This window comes from Maylandia zebra, linkage group LG8 (assembly GCF_041146795.1).
Source record: "Maylandia zebra isolate NMK-2024a linkage group LG8, Mzebra_GT3a, whole genome shotgun sequence".
Taxonomy (NCBI): Eukaryota; Metazoa; Chordata; class Actinopteri; order Cichliformes; family Cichlidae; genus Maylandia; species Maylandia zebra.
In genome coordinates this window covers 30154954-30174035 of record NC_135174.1, presented here as the reverse complement: position 1 = coordinate 30174035, position 19082 = coordinate 30154954, and the positions used below count along the sequence as shown (strand labels likewise).

The following is a 19082-nucleotide window of genomic DNA, read 5'->3' as shown; positions in this document are numbered from 1 at the left end:
ACCACGTTTTTTTAACATTAGTAATTCCTTTTGTGCATATTTTTATATTGTTGATGATAATAAATTAATTAAAGCAACAAAACAACCCAAAGAGCCCATTGGGAGCCGAAAGACCCAGTTCTCTAAAAAGATCTTGAATTCCCATCACTATCAGTGCGGTAAAAACGACTTTAATGCTACTTAAAATTGAAATGGTTAAGATCTTTCATTAGGAACAAAAATTCCTTTTGGAACATTATTCCCAGTGTGATTTTTGGCAAAATGGGTGGAATAGACTTTTTGTTACGTTGTGACTTTGATTGCAGTTCGTTACCTGTTAAACTCTCAGCTTTCCATCAGCAGGTCCTTCTCTACTGGAAATTAATCTACAAACATAACTTTACTCCTCACAATACCCCTATATGGAACAACAGGGCCCTGTTTCAGGAAGCCGGTTTAGTGGAAAAACTGAGTAAGTATACCCTGAGTTAACGAAAACTCTGGGTTTTCGGTTTCACAAAGCGAGTTCAGCTGAAGCCTGAGTGAGTCACTATGACGACACACGCCGTGAAGCTAACCTGCCCCCTAGCAGGTTTACTACAACTAACCCTGACTGTCTCCGCCCCTTTGTCGGAAACCTGACAGTAGGAAGTGTCGGACATGGCGTGTCCCTTCCTTGAAGAGCCAGTAGATCGTGAAGCCCAAATTCTCCGCAGAGCTCTCCGCCGGGAGAGAGTGATCAGAGCGCGTTTGGACATTTTATCATTTCCTGATGATTTTCTGTGTGAACGTTACCGTTTCTCAGCACAATCTATAATTTATTTGAATAACATCCTCAGGCCTAATATTGCTCATGTGACACATCGCGGACATTCTCTCAGTTCTGTACATATTATTTGTATTGCACTTCGGTTTTTTGCAAACGGGAGCTTTCTGTATAATATTGGTGACGCTGAGCACGTTTCCAAGGCTACCGTCTGTCGGGCAGTCAGGAATGTTACAGTTGCACTGAAACGTCTCCTGTACTCGTTTGTGGTGTTCCCCGGTCATAGACCCACAAGATTCATCAAAGAGGGATGCCACAAAATTGCAGGTATCAGGATGACCAAAACTTAATGTATGATGTGGTGATACTTGAACTACTACTTAAATTGCACATTTATTTTCAGGGTTCCCAGGCGTGATTGGCTGTATAGATGGCACTCACATTCCAATCATTGCTCCTTCAGTAAATGAAGGAGACTATGTGAACAGGAAGTCTTTCCACAGCAGTAATGTACAGGTACATAGTTCCCTGTAGCATGTCAAACTAACAAATTATTTCATTATAGTAATGGATGCTAATTTGTGTTCTCTGCACTGTGAAGATCATATGTGATGCTGCCAACATTATCACAAATGTGGAAGCCAAGTGGCCAGGCTCTGTCCATGACTCACAAATATTCCGTGAATGTACACTGAGCACAAAATTTGGACATGGTGAGTTGAGAATACTTTAAAATATATAAAGACCAATTGCTTCAGGGACATTTGAACTGAAGTGTATCCTTCTGTCTTAGGAGAGTTCACTGGCTACTTGCTTGGTGATAGGGGGTATCCATGTTTACCCTATTTGCTTACCCCTTACCCTGACCCTGAACCGGGCCCACAGCAGCGATATAATCTGGCTAATTGCAGGACAAGAGCCAGAATTGAAATGACTATCGGAATGCTTAAGGCCCGGTTCCAGTGCCTGCAAAGACTCAGGGTCACCCCAGAAAGGGCATGTGACATTATTGTGGCATGTGTGATTCTTCACAACATTGCCACAATTAGAGGAGAACACTGTCCTTCTGAACCAAACATCAGCAGTGATCCAAACCATGAACATCCTGACCCTCGCACGGACATACAAGATGGAAGCGCAGTCAGAGACACCATATGTCACAATCATTTCTTTTGACCCATCACCTCAACATGTTGAAAGAAGAATAAACAGATTTTTTGTTCAACTGGCTTTATTGGTCGCCTGTGTTTCCTGTACACAAAGTATTAAAAGATGTAAACCTCATAAAGTGTCTCTGTTGCTTCCTCCTCTGTAACAGCTGTCAATGTTTCTTCATTATTTCCCTGTAGTAAAGAAATAAACAACATTGCTGTTCTACTGTAAACTCATATAATCTGTGGAGTATTACTCACAACTGCATGTTGGTCTGGCTCAACAGGAGGCTGCACCAGATGCAGTACACCACCACCATCAACTGATAGAATATGAGGTTTATACAGGTCACTTATAACTTACAAGGGACCAAATGGCAATTAACAAACATACCAATCACCTTACACTTCATTGTCATTATGCTCTCAAAGACAACCAAGCCTGAGGGAAGGCAAAATCAGTAGGAAAATAACTTCACTACAAAATAATCCATTATGGTAAAGAGTTTATCAAATGAATGAGTAGCACTGCAAAGGTGACTGTGAAGAAAGGATGTATGCACATCATGTATTATTTTGAATTTACCCCCTATGTAGGCACTTGTGTCTTGCGGGGTTATTGACTCAGAGGATGTCCCCGCAGAGATGCCTTCAGCCACAGGGCGCCCACTGTTTTGGCTGAGGGCCAACTGCTCAGCCTCTGTGAGTGGTGGTGGTGGAGGACCCCCACCTGTTTTTCGGGCCTCCGCTTTTTTTCTGTTGGCTATAACGGGTCACATTTGAGCATACAGAGTAAGCAAATATGTACTTGTAATGTGCTCAGATAATTTCAATAAGTGCTTACAGAAAGAAAATTAATGTAGCCTCTAACTGCAATTGATTTACATGGGACAAACAGACCAAGCACTATGGCTCATAATACAATTACACCTTACCTGTTTGGACTATATTTTTATATTTCATTTTTACTTGCTGCCAGGAACGTTTGGGGCCTGTTGGGTTGCACCTGCGCTCACATCACATCACAAAATAAAATGTATAAAATAACAAATAAAATAACATATGATAAAATAAGGTGTTAAATGGGTGGAAATCCCTCGATCAATGTTTATATTAACACTCACGCATTGACTCTGTCGGCTATGTTTTGCCATGTATGCTCACTTTCTTTTGCAGCTGTCGCTGTGTTACTTTTTTTCTGAGAAATTTGCATGTTATCGGCATATGCTGCCATCAGAATTTCGGCCTCAAGCGCTGTGAAATACATTGACCGCGCCTTCTTTCCCTCCGTCTCCATGGTGACTCGCTTAATCTGTGCTCCGCTTATCAGGGCTTTATGTATCCTCGTCCGCGCGCTTCACTTGGGGTTAAAGCAACTCCGCGTTGATTGAACTAATTGTTATCAGCCTTTCTGAAACCGAATATTCCGAGTTGGACAGTTCGGGGTTACTCAACCCTGAGTATCGTTTTTCACTCTGAGTTTTCTAAACCGGCTTCCTGAAACAGGGCCCTGGTATATCCGTTTGTGTAGGAAATCTGTGTACGTGGATGAATGGAGATCTAAAGGGATTTGGGCTGTAGCTCATTTTATGGATGATAATGGGATCTTATTAAAACATGAGACGTTTTGTGAGAAATTTGATGTAAGATGTACTGTTAAGAGATATAAATCCCTAGTGAAAGCCATTCCAGTCCCTTTGAGATCAATGATAAAAGAAGATATTGTGCACTCTAAAATTTCTCCTGGACTGAGGCAGCTCTGCATAGCTGGAGTTGAATTTGGTGACAGCAGGTTTACAAACAAAGTGATCAGGAATATTTTGATAAACGAAATTTGCCCTAATCCGGTTAAAAGAAATTATATCCTTAAAGAATTTGAGACCATGGAGGTTAAGGCGATAAGAAAAAAATATATTTCACTTCCTCTTTCCCCTAAAGCAAAAGAGGTTCACTTTAAAATCATTAATGAGGTTTATCCAACCAATGAATTCTTAAGACGGAAATTTAATTTAGATGTGAACGCCTGCACATTTTGTGAAAATGATATTGAAAGTCTGGATCACTTGTTTTTCAACTGTGAATCAGTGCACTCCTTCTGGACTGACATGTGGAGCTGGCTACAGTCCAGGAGAATTCAGTTACCACATTTGACGGTGACAGTAATAAAATTTGGAATACTTGCTGAGAATGCAGATTTTGACCTGTTGATTAGGACGATTTTGTTAATGGGAAAAATTTTTATTCACAAATGCAGATACTTTAAAGCTAAACCATGTATAAACAGATGGCTGAATGACTTTAGACTCTGGGCTAAATCGCTGAAACTTGTGAATAACAAGAAAGCCCATAAACTTGTTTTATTTAAAGAGTTTAACCTATGTTAAAAAAAAAAAAAACCTCCCTATTTTATAATCTCGACTGCCCTTTTTTTGCACGTTAGTTTTTGCCTTTGGTTCGAATCCTTCAATGACTGTTCTTTCTTTTTGTGCTAACTCTTTTAACTTTGTGCTTATTGTTGTTGTTTTGGGGTTTTTTTTTGTTCGTTTTGTTTGTTTGTTTGTTTTGCTATAATGCTCAACCGAGGATGTAACATAATCGGATTAATGATGGTGCCTTGTATGTTATACTGTTGTTTATAAATAAAGTTTAATTAAAAAAAAAAAGACTTTAATGCTACTTCCGGCTGTGACGTGAGGACTGCTGTTCCCAGCAGTCTTTGCGGCTGCGCACACGTGGTGGAACGGCGGACGGAGGCATCATGGCTGTGTTTATGGACCTGAACGTGTCGTTTCTCCCGGACAGGAGCGACCTGCGCAGCGTCGTGGAGACGGCGGCTCACCGTGAGTGTCCGCGGCCGCAGACAACGCTCTGTTCGCCGGCCTGCCGCTGCTCAGCCGCGGGAACGTAACGCTCCTGTCTCCGGGACCAGCGGCTTTTAAAAATGACTGTTTTTTGAATGGAGTCTGGTGGAAAAGGGCAGGCAAGAAGTTTTCCATCAGACTCCATTAAAAAAAAAACAGTCATTTTAAGGTTTCTCCGCGGTTTGCAGAAATGTAAACTAAAGTCTGTACCCTCTATTCCCGAGAGACTGATGATTTTAATTATGTGGTCGCAGTTGTTCCGAGTCAGAGCCGTAACACACTGAACTAAGTAACATAGTACAGCTTAGAACAAACAGCTCCATAATCAGTTACACACAGTAAATGTATAAGTGTTAACATCGAGCAACTCTTGTCCTGCGGACTTCGTTCCTCTGATAGTGAGGCTGTAACTATCACAGTGTGTTAGATGCAGGTGCGTTATGGATAATCTGTCTCTCACTGAGCGTGCTCCTGTGATTGGCCAGCATGTCATGGAGTGGGTGGGAGGTATTGTCCAGTATTGTCTTTATTTGGTACAACATCCACCTCTCAGACACCACCCTGAGGGAGACCAGTTCCCTCCCCACAACATTACAAGTCAAGTCAAGTCAAGTCACCTTTATTTGTCAATTCTGCCACATGTACAGGACATACACAGAATAGAAATTGCGTTACTCTCAAACCCTAGTGATTAGAAAAATGCAAATAAAATAATTAAAAAGTAAAAATTTAAATAAATACAATACAATTTTACGTATAACAAAAAAAAGCTATGCAATATACAATATACAATATTCAAGTAAGAAGGCATAGTGGTGCAAAATAGGCAAATAGTGCAATGGAGATTTAGTAGTGTACGGTAAGAGATAGTGTAACAGCAAAGTCTTATGAGGTAATGGCAGTCCAATGCTCCACAAAGTGACTGGAGCAGGCCAGTGAGTGCGTCAGAGAGTGAGTGTGTGTGTGTGTGTGACAGAGTTCAGTGAGACCGTGGAGGAGAGAGGGGAGAGGGGGCAGAATCGGGAGGGAGTTTAGCTTCCTGACAGCCTGATGGATGAAGCTGTCCTTCAGTCTGCTGGTCCTGGCCTGGAGACTCCGCAGTCTCCTCCCTGACGGCAGCAGCTTGAAGAAGCTTTGCATTGGGTGCGTGGGATCAGCCGCTATGCAAAGGGCTTTTTTAGTGAGACGGGTGCTGTAAATGTCCTGGAGGGAGGGGAGAGAGACACCAATGATCCTCTCTGCAGCTCTCACTATGCGTTGGAGGGTTCTATGGCAGGACGCATTGCAGGCTCCAAACCACACAGTGATGCAGCTCGACAGGATGCTCTCGATGGTGCCTCTGTAGAAAGTGTACATGATGGGGGCTGGTGCTCCTGCTCTTCTTAGTTTGCGGAGAAAGAAGAGACGCTGCTGTGATTTCTTGGCCAGTGCTGTGGTGTTGTACGTCCAGGAGAGGTCCTCTGTGATGTGCACACCCAAGAACTTGGTGCTGCTCACTCTCTCCACAGACGCTCCGTCAATGGTCAGAGGAGCATGTTGGGTGTGCATTCTCCTGAAGTCCACAACAATCTCCTTCGTCTTCTCCACATTCAGAGAGAGATTGTTGTCAGCACACCACGTGGCCAGGCGTCTCACCTCACTTCTGTAGTCGGTCTCATCCCTGTTGCTAATGAGACCCACCACCGTTGTGTCGTCCGCAAACTTGATGAAGAGGTTGGAGCTGTATGATGGAGTGCAGTCATGGGTCAGCAGAGTGAAGAGGAGGGGGCTCAGCACACATCCCTGCGGGGCCCCCGTGTTTAAAATGATGGTGCTGGATGTATTACTGCCGACCCGTACTGCTTGAGGTCTTCCGGTGAGGAAATCCAACAGCCAGTTGCACAGTGAGGTGTTGAGCCCCAGCTGGACCAGTTTTTGAGTGAGCTGTTGGGGGATTATAGTGTTGAATGCTGAACTGAAGTCTATGAACAGCATTCGAACATATGAATCTTTTTTGTCCAGGTGTGTGAGTGCCGAGTGGAGTGCAGTGGAGATGGCATCATCGGTTGAGCGATTGGGCCGATACGCAAACTGGAAGGGATCCAGGGAGGGGGGCAGGACAGTCTTGATGTGCTGCATGACTAGTCGTTCGAAGCACTTCATCAGGATGGGAGTAAGTGCAACAGGACGGTAGTCATTAAAGCAGGAGGGAGATGACTTTTTTGGAACCGGAATGATTGTGGTGGCTTTAAAACATGTGGGGACGACAGCCTGGATGAGTGATATGTTGAAGATGTCTGTGAAGACATCAGTGAGTTCCACTGCACAGTCTCTCAGTACACGACCAGGAATGTTGTCAGGACCCGGAGCTTTACGTGCATTGATCCTGCTGAGGGATCTCCTCACGCTGTCCGGGGACAGAGTCATCACCTGGTCACCAGGAGGGGGTGGGGTCTTCTGTGCAGTGGTGCTGTTTCGGACTTCAAAGCGAGCAAAGAAAGTGTTCAGCTCGTTCAGCAGGGGGATAGTGCTATCACAGGTCTGTGGTGGGGGCTTGTAATCTGTGATGGTCTGAATGCCCCGCCACAGGCTCCGTGAGTCTCTGCTGTCTTTGAAGTGATGGGATATTTTCCTGGAGTACTGTCTCTTAGCCTCTCTGATGCCACGGGAAAGGTTGGCCCTAGCTGTCCTCAGGCTCGCCTCGTCTCCATCTCTGAAGGCAACATTCCGAGCTTTCAGCAGCCTGTAGACCTCTCCTGTCATCCATGGTTTTTGATTGGCCCGGACAGTTATGGTTTTCGTGACTGTTACATCCTCAATACACTTGTTGATGTAGGCTGTAACAGTCTCTGCGTACTCCTGGAGGTCAGTGGTGTTGTTGTAGGTGGCAGCCTGCTTAAACATGTTCCAGTCTGTGGTGTTAAAGCAGTCCTGTAAAGCCTCTGAAGACCCTTCTGGCCACACTTGTATCTGCTTACGAACCGGTTTGGTGGTTTTAACGAGCGGTCTGTAAGCAGGCATTACTGGCCTTGTGATCAGTTTATTGAGTCTGTCGGCTTCTGCAACCCTCAACCTGCTGGCCCAGTGTGCAACAGCACAGAGGATGCACTGACCACAACAGACTCGTAGAAAATCCTGAGCGTTGTCTGGCAGATGTTGAAGGACCTCAGAGACGACTCTGGCCCTGCCTGTAGAGGGCAGTGCTGTTTTTAACCCAGTCCAGTTTATTATCTATGTGCACTCTGAGGTATTTCTAGTCCTCCACAACGTCCTCACGCTGGATTGAAACAGGGGTCACAGGTTTCCTGGTCCTCCTAAAGTCCACAATCGGTTCTTTGGTCTTTGCCACGTTGAGCTGCAGATGATTCTGTGTGACGTCACAAAGGAGTCGACCACAGCCCGGTACTCTGACTCATCACCCTCACCGATGCATCCAACCACCGCAGAGTCATCAGAAACCCTACTGATGATGGAGGTCTGTGTGCAGTGGCTGAAGTCTGTGGTGTGGAGGGGATAGAACGGTCCCCTGTGGTGCCGATCACCTTGTCAGACACACACTGTGGAAGACGCACATATTGTGGTCTTCCTGTAACAACAGGTAACAACAATCCAGGACACCAGCGAATCCACCTGCATCACTGTTAGCTGATCACCCAGGAGGGTCGGCCTGATGGTGCTCGCCGGCTGGTCCAGCAGACCTGGCTGAGTGGAGTCTTCTCGTTTGTCTCTGAACCTGGTTGTGAGTGAAAGTGACAGGTGGGGAAGGGGTGTGGCTGTGGACTGCAGGCTGACTACAGGTAAGGCTGTAGGGGGAGGAGTTTTACCTGCAGTGTAAATCTGGTGAACAACACATTCACTCCTTACCTCTGCCCTCACCCTCCTCTGCTCTCTCATGCTGTTCTGCTGGAGTTTCCACTCCTGCTTCCTCCTGTAAATGTCCTCATCCTCACTGATCTCATCTCTCAGTAACACCTGAACCAGTCTCACCTCCTCTCTGATGCCCTCCACCTGTCACTGAGGAGGGTTTGATGTCTTCAGCCTCTCACGGTCACTTTATTATTAGTGAAACGTCCTGTCAGTCAAGTTTCAATGATCAGCTTTACACCCAAAACAACAAACAACAGCCAAACCAGACTCCATTCAAAAATCTGCAATTTTTAACGGTTTTACGAGTTTAGTTGAAACAAAATGAAAAAGATTTAACGCAGAAATCTGACTCAGCATCAAGTAAGCCAAGGTGCAGATGTAATCTGTGAGCAGCGTTTACACCAGACTCCATTCAAAAAACAGGCCGTTTTAGAGGTTCCTCTTGCTGTGAGTGTGTCCGTGACATTTATGCAGTTGTCAGTGATTATCAGCCGCCTCCTGCTCAGATGCGTTGCATCGCACGGTGAAAACCTTCCAGCCCTCACACATGTGTTTCTGTCCTCCTGCAGTCGGGTTCTCCACCATCGCCCTCAACTACGTATTTGAGCCCACAGCCAAGAAGAAACAGGTGAGTGCACCTGCTGCGCTGCGTTCAGGAACAGCACAGAAACCGTGGAATTAATATTCAGGTTGAACCTGTCTGATTAGCAATCAATAAATAAAACATCTGTGGCTAGTTTTTAACAAAAAGCATCCGTAGCTTCAGATGTTTATTTTGTGTCACTTCCTTCCTGCAGGAGATCCCCACCCCGACTCCGATCAACGAACTGATCGATCAGCTGCCCGTGGTGCAGGGTCGATCTCGTCCAATCAGAGTGCTGAACAGGCTGACGGTGGTGATGTCAGACGCGAGTCACTTTGTGAGTTCTGTAAACTCCGACGTTTCATAAACCTGTAAACTCATCGATCACGTCTTCATAATCAATCTGTAAGGCAGGGTGCTGAGGGGGGCGGGGCCTGTGTCAGCTGTAAAGTACATTTTAAATATCTGGATTACAGGATTACTCGAGTGGTTAGAGGCAACCGTGGTTTCTGCTAAAGTTGAATTAAAGAGATTCCAGATTACATCAGCCGTGTCCATGGTTACAGGATGATAATCTGAAGGGTGACAACCTGATTCATGGTTTGGTGTGTGTGTGTTTTCAGAGGCCGAACGCTCCGGAGTACCGTCGCTTCGACCTGCTCGCTGTCCAGCCAACCTCAGAGAAACTTTTCCACGTGAGCTTCACTGACACGCAAACACTGTGCTGTGTTCACTGACTGCAGGACTTTCTGCTTCATCAGCTTTATTTGCACACTTTTAAAATAAATCTGGCTTTTCGTGCTGCACCTGAACACTGCGTAAAAATAACACTGCTGTGTGGTAACACACACACACACACACACACACACACACACACACACACACACACACACACACACACACACACACACAATATACACACATCAGCACCATGATTGGATGCTCAGTTCCAAAACCTCTCATATGCATGTAATGTAACCCTGTGTGTGTGTGTGTGTGTGTGTGTGTGTGTGTGTGTGTGTGTGTGTGTGTGTGCAGGCAGCCTGCATGGTTTATGACATCGACATCATCTGTGTGCCGATGACGGAGAAACTTCCTTTCTTCTTCAAGAGAGCGCCAATCAACGGGGTGACTGAGCATCGTGACCCAGATTATTACTGCGACCGTCACGTGACTGTTTATTAATGTGTGTGTTTGTGTGTGTGTGTGTAGGCCATAGACAGAGGTGTGGTGTTCGAGGTGTCGTACTCTGCAGCCATCAGAGACTCCACCATGAGGCGCTACACCATCGCCAACGCCGTCAGTCTGATGGAGAGCTGCAAGGGAAAGGTGGCGCTGTTTCTCCAATGCTTCCTGTACCAACGACTCGACTTCCTGTCACGTGACTAAATTGTGTTTGTGTTTTTTCTCAGAGTGTGATTCTGTCCAGTGCAGCTCAGAAGGTCTGTGATCGGTGACTGTATTGATCGCTGATTGATTGGTGGCCGTGCTCAGTACGCTTATTTTTGTTTGCAGGCTCTCGAGCTCAGAGGACCGTATGATGTCACCAACCTGTATCCTTCATCAGTACTACTGCGTGTGTTACTGCAGTACTACTGCGTGTGTTACTGCGTGTGTTACTGCAGTACTACTGCATGTGTTACTGCAGTACTACTGCGTGTGTTACTGCAGTACTACTGCATGTGTTACTGCAGTACTACTGCATGTGTTACTGCGTGTGTTACTGCGTGTGTTACTGCAGTACTACTGCGTGTGTTACTGCAGTACTACTGCGTGTGTTACTGCAGTACTACTGCGTGTGTTACTGCGTGTGTTACTGCGTGTGTTACTGCAGTACTACTGCATGTGTTACTGCGTGTGTTACTGCAGTACTACTGCATGTGTTACTGCGTGTGTTACTGCGTGTGTTACTGCAGTACTACTGCATGTGTTACTGCGTGTGTTACTGCGTGTGTTACTGCAGTACTACTGCATGTGTTACTGCGTGTGTTACTGCGTGTGTTACTGCAGTACTACTGCGTGTGTTACTGCGTGTGTTACTGCGTGTGTTACTGCAGTACTACTGCGTGTGTTACTGCAGTACTACTGCGTGTGTTACTGCAGTACTACTGCGTGTGTTACTGCGTGTGTTACTGCAGTACTACTGCGTGTGTTACTGCGTGTGTTACTGCAGTACTACTGCGTGTGTTACTGCAGTACTACTGCGTGTGTTACTGCAGTACTACTGCGTGTGTTACTGCAGTACTACTGCGTGTGTTACTGCGCGTGTTACTGCGCGTGTTACTGCAGTACTACTGCGTGTGTTACTGCAGTACTACTGCGTGTGTTACTGCGTGTGTTACTGCGTGTGTTACTGCAGTACTACTGCGTGTGTTACTGCAGTACTACTGCGTGTGTTACTGCAGTACTACTGCGTGTGTTACTGCGTGTGTTACTGCAGTACTACTGCGTGTGTTACTGCGTGTGTTACTGCAGTACTACTGCGTGTGTTACTGCAATACTACTGCGTGTGTTACTGCAGTACTACTGCGTGTGTTACTGCAGTACTACTGCGTGTGTTACTGCGTGTGTTACTGCGTGTGTTACTGCAGTACTACTGCGTGTGTTACTGCAGTACTACTGCGTGTGTTACTGCAGTACTACTGCGTGTGTTACTGCAGTACTACTGCATGTGTTACTGCGTGTGTTACTGCAGTACTACTGCGTGTGTTACTGCAGTACTACTGCGTGTGTTACTGCAGTACTACTGCATGTGTTACTGCGTGTGTTACTGCAGTACTACTGCGTGTGTTACTGCAGTACTACTGCGTGTGTTACTGCGTGTGTTACTGCAGTACTACTGCGTGTGTTACTGCAGTACTACTGCGTGTGTTACTGCGTGTGTTACTGCGTGTGTTACTGCAGTACTACTGCGTGTGTTACTGCAGTACTACTGCGTGTGTTACTGCAGTACTACTGCGTGTGTTACTGCAGTACTACTGCGTGTGTTACTGCGCGTGTTACTGCGCGTGTTACTGCGTGTGTTACTGCGTGTGGTGTTGTGGTCCTGATGCTCCTCCTCAGAGCTCTGCTGTTCGGTTTGTCAGACGGAGACGCCAAAGAAGCCGTCTCGTCCACCTGCAGAGCCGCTCTGCTGCATGCAGGTGAGCACCCGGTGCTGCACCTGCACCTGTGAGCGAGCACGAACCCTCTCAGGAAACACTTTGTTTGTTTGTGGTCAGAAACCAGGAGGACAGCCAGCGGAATCATCTACACCACGAGGAGCCAGCAGGAGGCGCCACAGAGCTCAGTAGACGGTAGGTTTAAGTCCGGTTATCTTTACAGATGTTACAGATGTTTGTGCTCTGTGGCGATTGAGCTGCGGTGGAATAAAGTGATGATGAGCGAGTCAAACACCTCTTGAAACTGGCTGATATCAGACACGTCCATGTGCTGGACGTCCGTCCTGAATGTCACCTGGATGTTCGGGTTTATTGAAACATTTCTTCCTGAAGAAGTGACCTGAGCCGGCTGCAGCGGGACTCACGGTCAGGAATACTCATTTCCCCCACAGACGGTCGTCTCTAAGCCCGTGTGACTGAAGCTTCAGTCCAACACTGACGGACGGCCGAACGTCATGTGATCAATGGCCACGTCTGCACAACCTCAATAACAGCATCAGAGGAAATGATCCTGGCCCTGAGATGGTCGCTCTTGGAAACAGATGTTTGTTTTATTCAAAGTTTGGTCATTCTGTGGTCAGAAAGGAGGACATGTCCAGGATGTGTTCTCTGGATGGCAACTTCTGAATGTTCCAGCGTGTAGCAACATAACCGGAACCCAGAGTGGGGTCCTGTGTACCACCGAGTGGGCTTCGGAGTACTGATTGTAAGCTGTGTCATCAGTGCTGAAGATAAACAGGTAACTGACCAGGTGTGTTTCTACCCGAACAGGTGAAACTCCAGCAGCCAAGAGAGCCAAACCAACGTGACCGCGAGAACGACCGACATCGGAGGAGGAGGGGACTGTCAGTTGTGTAGGGGGCGTGGCCGATAGCGGTGGAGGGTGGGGCATACGGTGGAGGAGGGCGGGCCAACTCCGGTTTCTTCTCCTGCCTTTTTTTTCAAATTGTTGATGTTTTTTTTGTTTCTGCTGACAGTTTAAAGCAAATTCTGAGTTTAATAAACAGTTTGAAGAATTCACATTTGTCTCTGTGCAGCAGGGCCTCTGCTTCCATCCTCTGTGCTCCCCAACAATTCAAACAAAAAGTCAATTTATATGCAGATGAAACTGGTTTTTATTTACAATCATATGGAAATTTGGACTGTGCAGCTCTGTGAGGACCAAACTGTGACTCAGCAGCTTGTAGAAGCTCCATTATCATCAGCATTAATGGTTTGCTGTGGTTCACTCAGCTTCGTCTCATCGAGGTTTGCAGCGTTCATTCATGCACGGCTCTCTGAGCTCTGACTGGACCGTAGCAGCAGCTCTGTTCTTTTCTTTTGGCTCATCGTCCTGTTGATGACCCGGTTTGGTCCAAGCGTCAGCTGTGGGACAGACAGCCTCCGAATGTAGAATGCTTTGGTGGGCAGAGGAGTTCACGCTGCTCTCGGATCATCATCCACCGTGCTGATGGCTCGTGTGAGGGGTTCGAACCCTGCTGTGCATTAAGGACAAACGGGTCCAGTCCCAGCTCCTTAGACTATGGACGAGGTTTGTTCCAAAACGCTTTCCAAACCCAGGTTTGCATGTTAGACGGAAGACCCTTTCTCCTGCGTTTCCTCCAAACAAGCCTTACATGTTTAGTCTTTTTCTAACTGTAGTTTCATGAACTTTAAGTCTTTTCCCTGTAAAGACATTTAGGAAAAGATGACAGTAGATGTCTTTCTGAAAGCGCTGTAACTAAGTTTAAGAATATAATCCACCCACTGTTATCATCTTCAATGCCCTGTACCAACACAGAGCAGCTATCTGAACGCTGCTCCAACAGAGGTCGATTATCTTGTTAATAATTTCACCTCCTCACTACGTACGACTCTGGATACTGTAGCTCCAGTGAAAACTAAGGTCTCTAATCAGAAGTACCTGACTCCGTGGTATAATTCTCAAACACGTAGCCTAAAGCAGATGACTCGTAATCTGGAGAGGAAATGGCGTGTCACAAATTTAGAGGATCATCATTTAGCCTGGAGAAATAGTTTGCTGCTTTATAAGAAAGCCCTCCGCAAAGCCAGAACATCTTACTATTCATCACTGATTGAAGAAAATAAGAACAACACCAGGTTTCTCTTCAGCACTGTAGCCAGGCTGACAAAAAGTCACTTTAAACATACGATGTTCAGCTGAGATCTAGAGCATCAACACTTCTCCAGCACGATGAAGGTCAAAGGTCGTTGACCATTAAAGGCGCCACCGTGCTCTCTGAAACGCCCCAGCTGCCATCATCACTGTTCTCCTCGCTTCAGCTTGTTTGTTGGTTTAGTCAAAAGAAAAGGGGGACAAAGCTGTTCACAGTCAAAGCTTTTATTCTGAAATCAGTACAAATGCTGGCCTCAGATAGCGGAAGTGATGTCATCAAAAATAGGGAGCTGCTTTTACATTCAGTCAAATTCAGAGTAAAAAATATACAAATCTGCCTCAGAAAAATAGAAATGTACAGACACGAAGACTCTTATTTTGAAAAACCACATGGATTTTCCTTCCCCTTATAGTAAACTCTCATTAACACCTCGTTAAGCCTTTCAGTCGGTTCTATACTGGAGTTAAAAAATATTCTACTGGCATTTTTCCTGTAAACACATCACAAGTCTTCACCGTGTGAAAGCCCTTTAAACGGAGACAGTGAACGCACCACCACGTCAATCACAGTTATTGATCATTGATTGGACTGTTGCACATATCACACAGGAGAGGGGGTGGGCTTAAAGCTCAGGTAAACGCTCACACTCAGTGGTGTGTTCAGGGACACAAGGACATCAGAGATTTCAGAACTTAAGTCTGAGGAGTACTGCTGGTCCTGAATGCATCACTGGATGGAAACGTTAAACCGTCTCCTTGACAACGATGTGAAGGTGGGGTGGGGCCTTGATGACATCTTCCAGCAGCACCATTTTAGTGAAGCACCTGAAGCATCAATGTGATTGGACGGCTGGTTGCAGGAGAATGGTTGGAGCTTCAGAGGCCCATGATGTGGTTGAAGTGACCCTGAAAAGGCAGAAAGACACCGTTGAGGCTCTCAGCCAATCACGGAGCCACAGAGACGACTCTGTAAGCCTCGCTTCCACAGGGGGCAGGGCTTAAATGTTTCGTGAGTTCGGCGTCTTACCGGTTCTCCTCTGAGACACCTCGGACAGCAGAGCAGAACAGGTGTGGGCCGTACCTGCATACACACACAAGTCACCATAGCAACAGCACCTGTACACCTGTCCTCCAGCTGAACACGGTGAGGACTTTCCACCACGTTTATCTGAAGCTGACCTCTGACCCTCACATCTTAATGACATCTTGTGTTAGTCAGAGGAAGCTCGACGAGCTCACCTGTTGATCCGGCTGCTGATTGGTCGCAGGACTGCTCTGCGACGTCTCCATTGGACAGTCGGACATCTGGAGCTCCGCCTCCAAACAGAGCCGCTTCTGAAAAAAAAAAACCAACATCAGCACCATCAGCACACCTGAGGACCTCACCTGAAACTGTGACCTCACTGACGGGGTGGGGCTAAGCAGGTGTGTCACTTTCCTTCTAAACTTGCGTTTTGGTAATCCAGAAGTACAGCACGCAACCACAGAGGTCATGAAGAAGTCACTGAGTGGCCTCCGTCAGCCCTCAGTGCTGCACACCTCCTTTACCCCACGGACCTGCTCTCAGACACTCCCACAGCTGTCACTCTGTCTGTGACGCTGGCTTTAAGAAATCAGTGCTTCAAGTGTTAAAAACATGTTCAGCGCCATCTTCTGTCAGCACGGAGTGTGACGTCACGCGGTTGGTTGGCCGGGCTCACAGGCTCACATTAGTTTATGTTATACCTGAGGAAAGTAAACAGCAGTGTGAGGGGATCACTGTGGTGCTGCAGCAGTGAGTCCATGTTAAACCAGGATAAACTGTAAACAGGAAGTGGCTGTTTGGCTGGCTGCACTCAAACAGGAACATCCAGCTGTTGGCCGTGATGCTGGTGTTTGTAACGCACTTTATAAACGAGGACTGTGTCAGACCGACATGCTGGAGTCTGCAGCTGTTCCTCATCGAGCCTGCAAAGCAGATGTTCACGTGCTGCCATCAGCCAACTTTATGCAAAAAGCAAAATGTTCCCAACACAAGCAAACAGTTGTACCGACACAAGATTGTGCTAAACATGTTTTCAAAACCCCAACTTCACATACAGAGTTACCTCTACATGCAGCGTCTCACGTCCCCTCTGACCCGTTGTTTCCCGTCACAGAAACACGTCAGCGTTCCCGTTTCTTTAATGAATCCATGAAGCTCTGTGTCAGTGTACATGCACATGTGTGTGTGCGTGTGCATGCGTGTGTTCAGCCGAGAGAAAGGTTAAGCAAAAGTCAACAATCTTCGGTCGACACGGGCGGCCTTGAATGAGGAGGGAGAGAGTCACAACAAACAGTCTTATTATCTAAAGGAGAGTTTTGTTATTCCCGTCAGCTTGTGCCCTGAGCATCTTCATGATGGAGATGGCAGCTGTTTTGGGGCAAACAAACTGCTTCCAATTTTACAGTTGGTCTAATGTCCGTCACTGGTCACCAGGTCTCTCAATTCCCGTTCTTCTCCAAGATCGTATCCATATTGCGTTCAATAAACACAGTCTTACTCACAGCCCTGCCCATCGTCTGTCATGTCGGCCAGCCTGGTGGGATTTTGAACAGCTGTAGCCGCTTCTTGTTCTTCAATAAGCTGAACCAGCTCCAATCAGCCAGAACTCTGTTATCGTGGTTCTGAATTGGTAGATGTCGTTCATTGTCCTCCATCGAGCGTCGTCAGACACACGACGCAACCGACCATCGAGTATCCGGCAGCAAACGTCTCCGCAGGACAATCGGGCTCTCCCAAGGGTGTCAATTCCATTAAGGGACCAGTTGATCAAATCCATATTTCTTCTTTAGGTTTTTAGAGAACAAGTCTGGGAGACTCTCTTAGGGTTAGAGAATAAGCGAGACTATACAAAGGACATGAAAGCCAAGCAGGAAAGATAAGGGAGAAAGTGCGACTCCCAGAGAGCTGTCAGCTGAAAGCTCTGCTTATCTCAGCGTGGTGCGCTTCGACTTCTTAGGAAGCTGGACAGAAGAAGTGTGAGGCCTAAAATCTCCACGGCAGAGGAACGGGTTCTGAAGACCCGACACAGGACCCGGGAGATGATTTGGACCTTTAGCCCATCAGGAAGCCGTTCTTAATGAAGGGAACGAGGAGGAAAGGCTGAGGTATGAAGATCAGAGGAACAGAGCCACATCTGAAGGTTCAAATAAGAGCTCCAAGCAACCGAGAAGCTGCAGATGTTCCTGCAGATGTACTTGATGTACTTGAAGAGGCTCAGGACTGATGTCACTTTGTAGTTTTTATATTTTGTAGTTCTCTTATTTCGCTGATGTTTCTTCTTCTATGGTTTTTGTTTGGCTCGTGTCTCTGTAAACTGTTTAAATAAAGTTATTACTGTTTTTGTCCAAAAACTCTGATGACCCCGGCTACTCCTAATAAACTGCTCCTCCTCCTCCTCCTCCTCAGGTCTTACCGCTTTGGAGTGGCGCGGCTCCGCCTCCAGACTTCTCTTCTTCATGGGGTGCGCGCACTGCATGCTAGCAGCTAATAGTTAGCCTGTTAGCATTAGTTTGGTAGACACTGACCGGAAGCTGCCGGTTTCCCGCCCAAAGAGCACAAACGGAGCCGATTAACCGATCGATCGTTAACTTCGTGCTACCTGACCGACAACTATCCGCTGCTGCTGCTGTTGCTGCTGTTGGCTGACCTTCTGCTGACCGGCAACATGAAGCTCTCAGCATCAAGCCCACCGCTTCCGGTATGACACGGAAACAGCTTTTCACAATAAAAGCACTGACGGTTTCGCTTCCGCCTTATTTTTGTGTGTGTATCTGAATATGTTTATATATATGTTCAAATATCTCTCTGTGTGTGTGTGTGTGTGTGTGTGCGCGCGCGCGCGCGTGTAAAAGGCTGTGTCTCTTCTGTGCTGAGAGCTACCAAATAACAATCTGTTGTGTGAACACATAATGATTCTTCTTTTTCTTGAACCCTAAAAAGAAGAAAAGTCATCTGATTTTGAAATTTTAAAAAGAAAAGGTTATATTTTTACTGTGTTTTTATAATAATTACACATTTCAGTGTGTATATTCACTCCATTTAGATAAACTTCAAAGTCCTGAAAGTTGTCACTTTCCTGCATCACAGCAGCCAAACGTGAAACACAAACTTAAATCAAATAAAATCATACATGTGTAAGTCTAACATAAAGGCTTATCATTCAAGGTTAAAAAGAGAAACGAAGAAAAAAATAAAACGGCACATTACTTTTATTTTGAAGCGGAAATTGTTGACGTTTCGCGTGTTGATTTGACATTTTTAGGATCGCCTCAATTTCAAATACTGTGACGTGAGGCAGACCATCCAATTAAGGTGAGGTGATTGTCTCGCGAGGTTCGAAGAGAATTGAAAAGATTTATTTATTTATTTTTACTGAACAGTCTTTAAGTTACAAACATGTTCATCAAGCAACCCAAGCAGCAGTCCTGAAATACATAAATAAACTCTATTTAATTATTTACAATTATCTTGCACGTATGCTGCTGGTCCCTCTGACACTTTTAAGGCCTTCTTCTTCTGCAACACTTTTAAAGGCAGGAAAAGTTGGAGAAAGCTTTCAAACGTCACATATTTTGTATTCTGATCATCTCCACGA

The 19082-nt window shown here is 46.1% G+C and overlaps 2 protein-coding genes and 1 long non-coding RNA gene across 3 annotated transcripts; 2 read left to right on the top strand and 1 right to left on the bottom strand.

The window, feature by feature from the left end:
* The first annotated feature begins 435 nt into the window (after nt 1-435).
* Nucleotides 436-2044, top strand: LOC143419921 (uncharacterized). The gene is made up of 3 exons (XR_013099944.1): nt 436-1072; nt 1149-1458; nt 1539-2044. It is a non-coding gene; the product is annotated as an uncharacterized LOC143419921 (long non-coding RNA).
* Nucleotides 2045-4591: 2547 nt separating this feature from the next.
* rpp30 (ribonuclease P/MRP 30 subunit) lies at nt 4592-13367 on the top strand. The gene is made up of 11 exons (XM_024798813.2): nt 4592-4736; nt 9173-9231; nt 9401-9523; nt 9810-9881; nt 10225-10314; nt 10399-10515; nt 10599-10628; nt 10702-10739; nt 12250-12329; nt 12408-12482; nt 13119-13367. Exons 1-11 carry the CDS (start codon nt 4655-4657, stop codon nt 13154-13156), a joined length of 804 nt encoding a protein of 267 aa, XP_024654581.1. The 5' UTR covers nt 4592-4654; the 3' UTR covers nt 13157-13367.
* A 1305-nt stretch (nt 13368-14672) lies between these two features.
* LOC143419920 (uncharacterized) lies at nt 14673-18195 on the bottom strand. The gene is made up of 4 exons (XM_076887788.1): nt 17901-18195; nt 15703-15798; nt 15491-15544; nt 14673-15369 (listed from the first exon to the last, which is right to left on the bottom strand). Exons 1-4 carry the CDS (start codon nt 17961-17963, stop codon nt 15340-15342), a joined length of 243 nt encoding a protein of 80 aa, XP_076743903.1. The 5' UTR covers nt 17964-18195; the 3' UTR covers nt 14673-15339.
* Between the last annotated feature and the right edge of the window lie 887 nt (nt 18196-19082).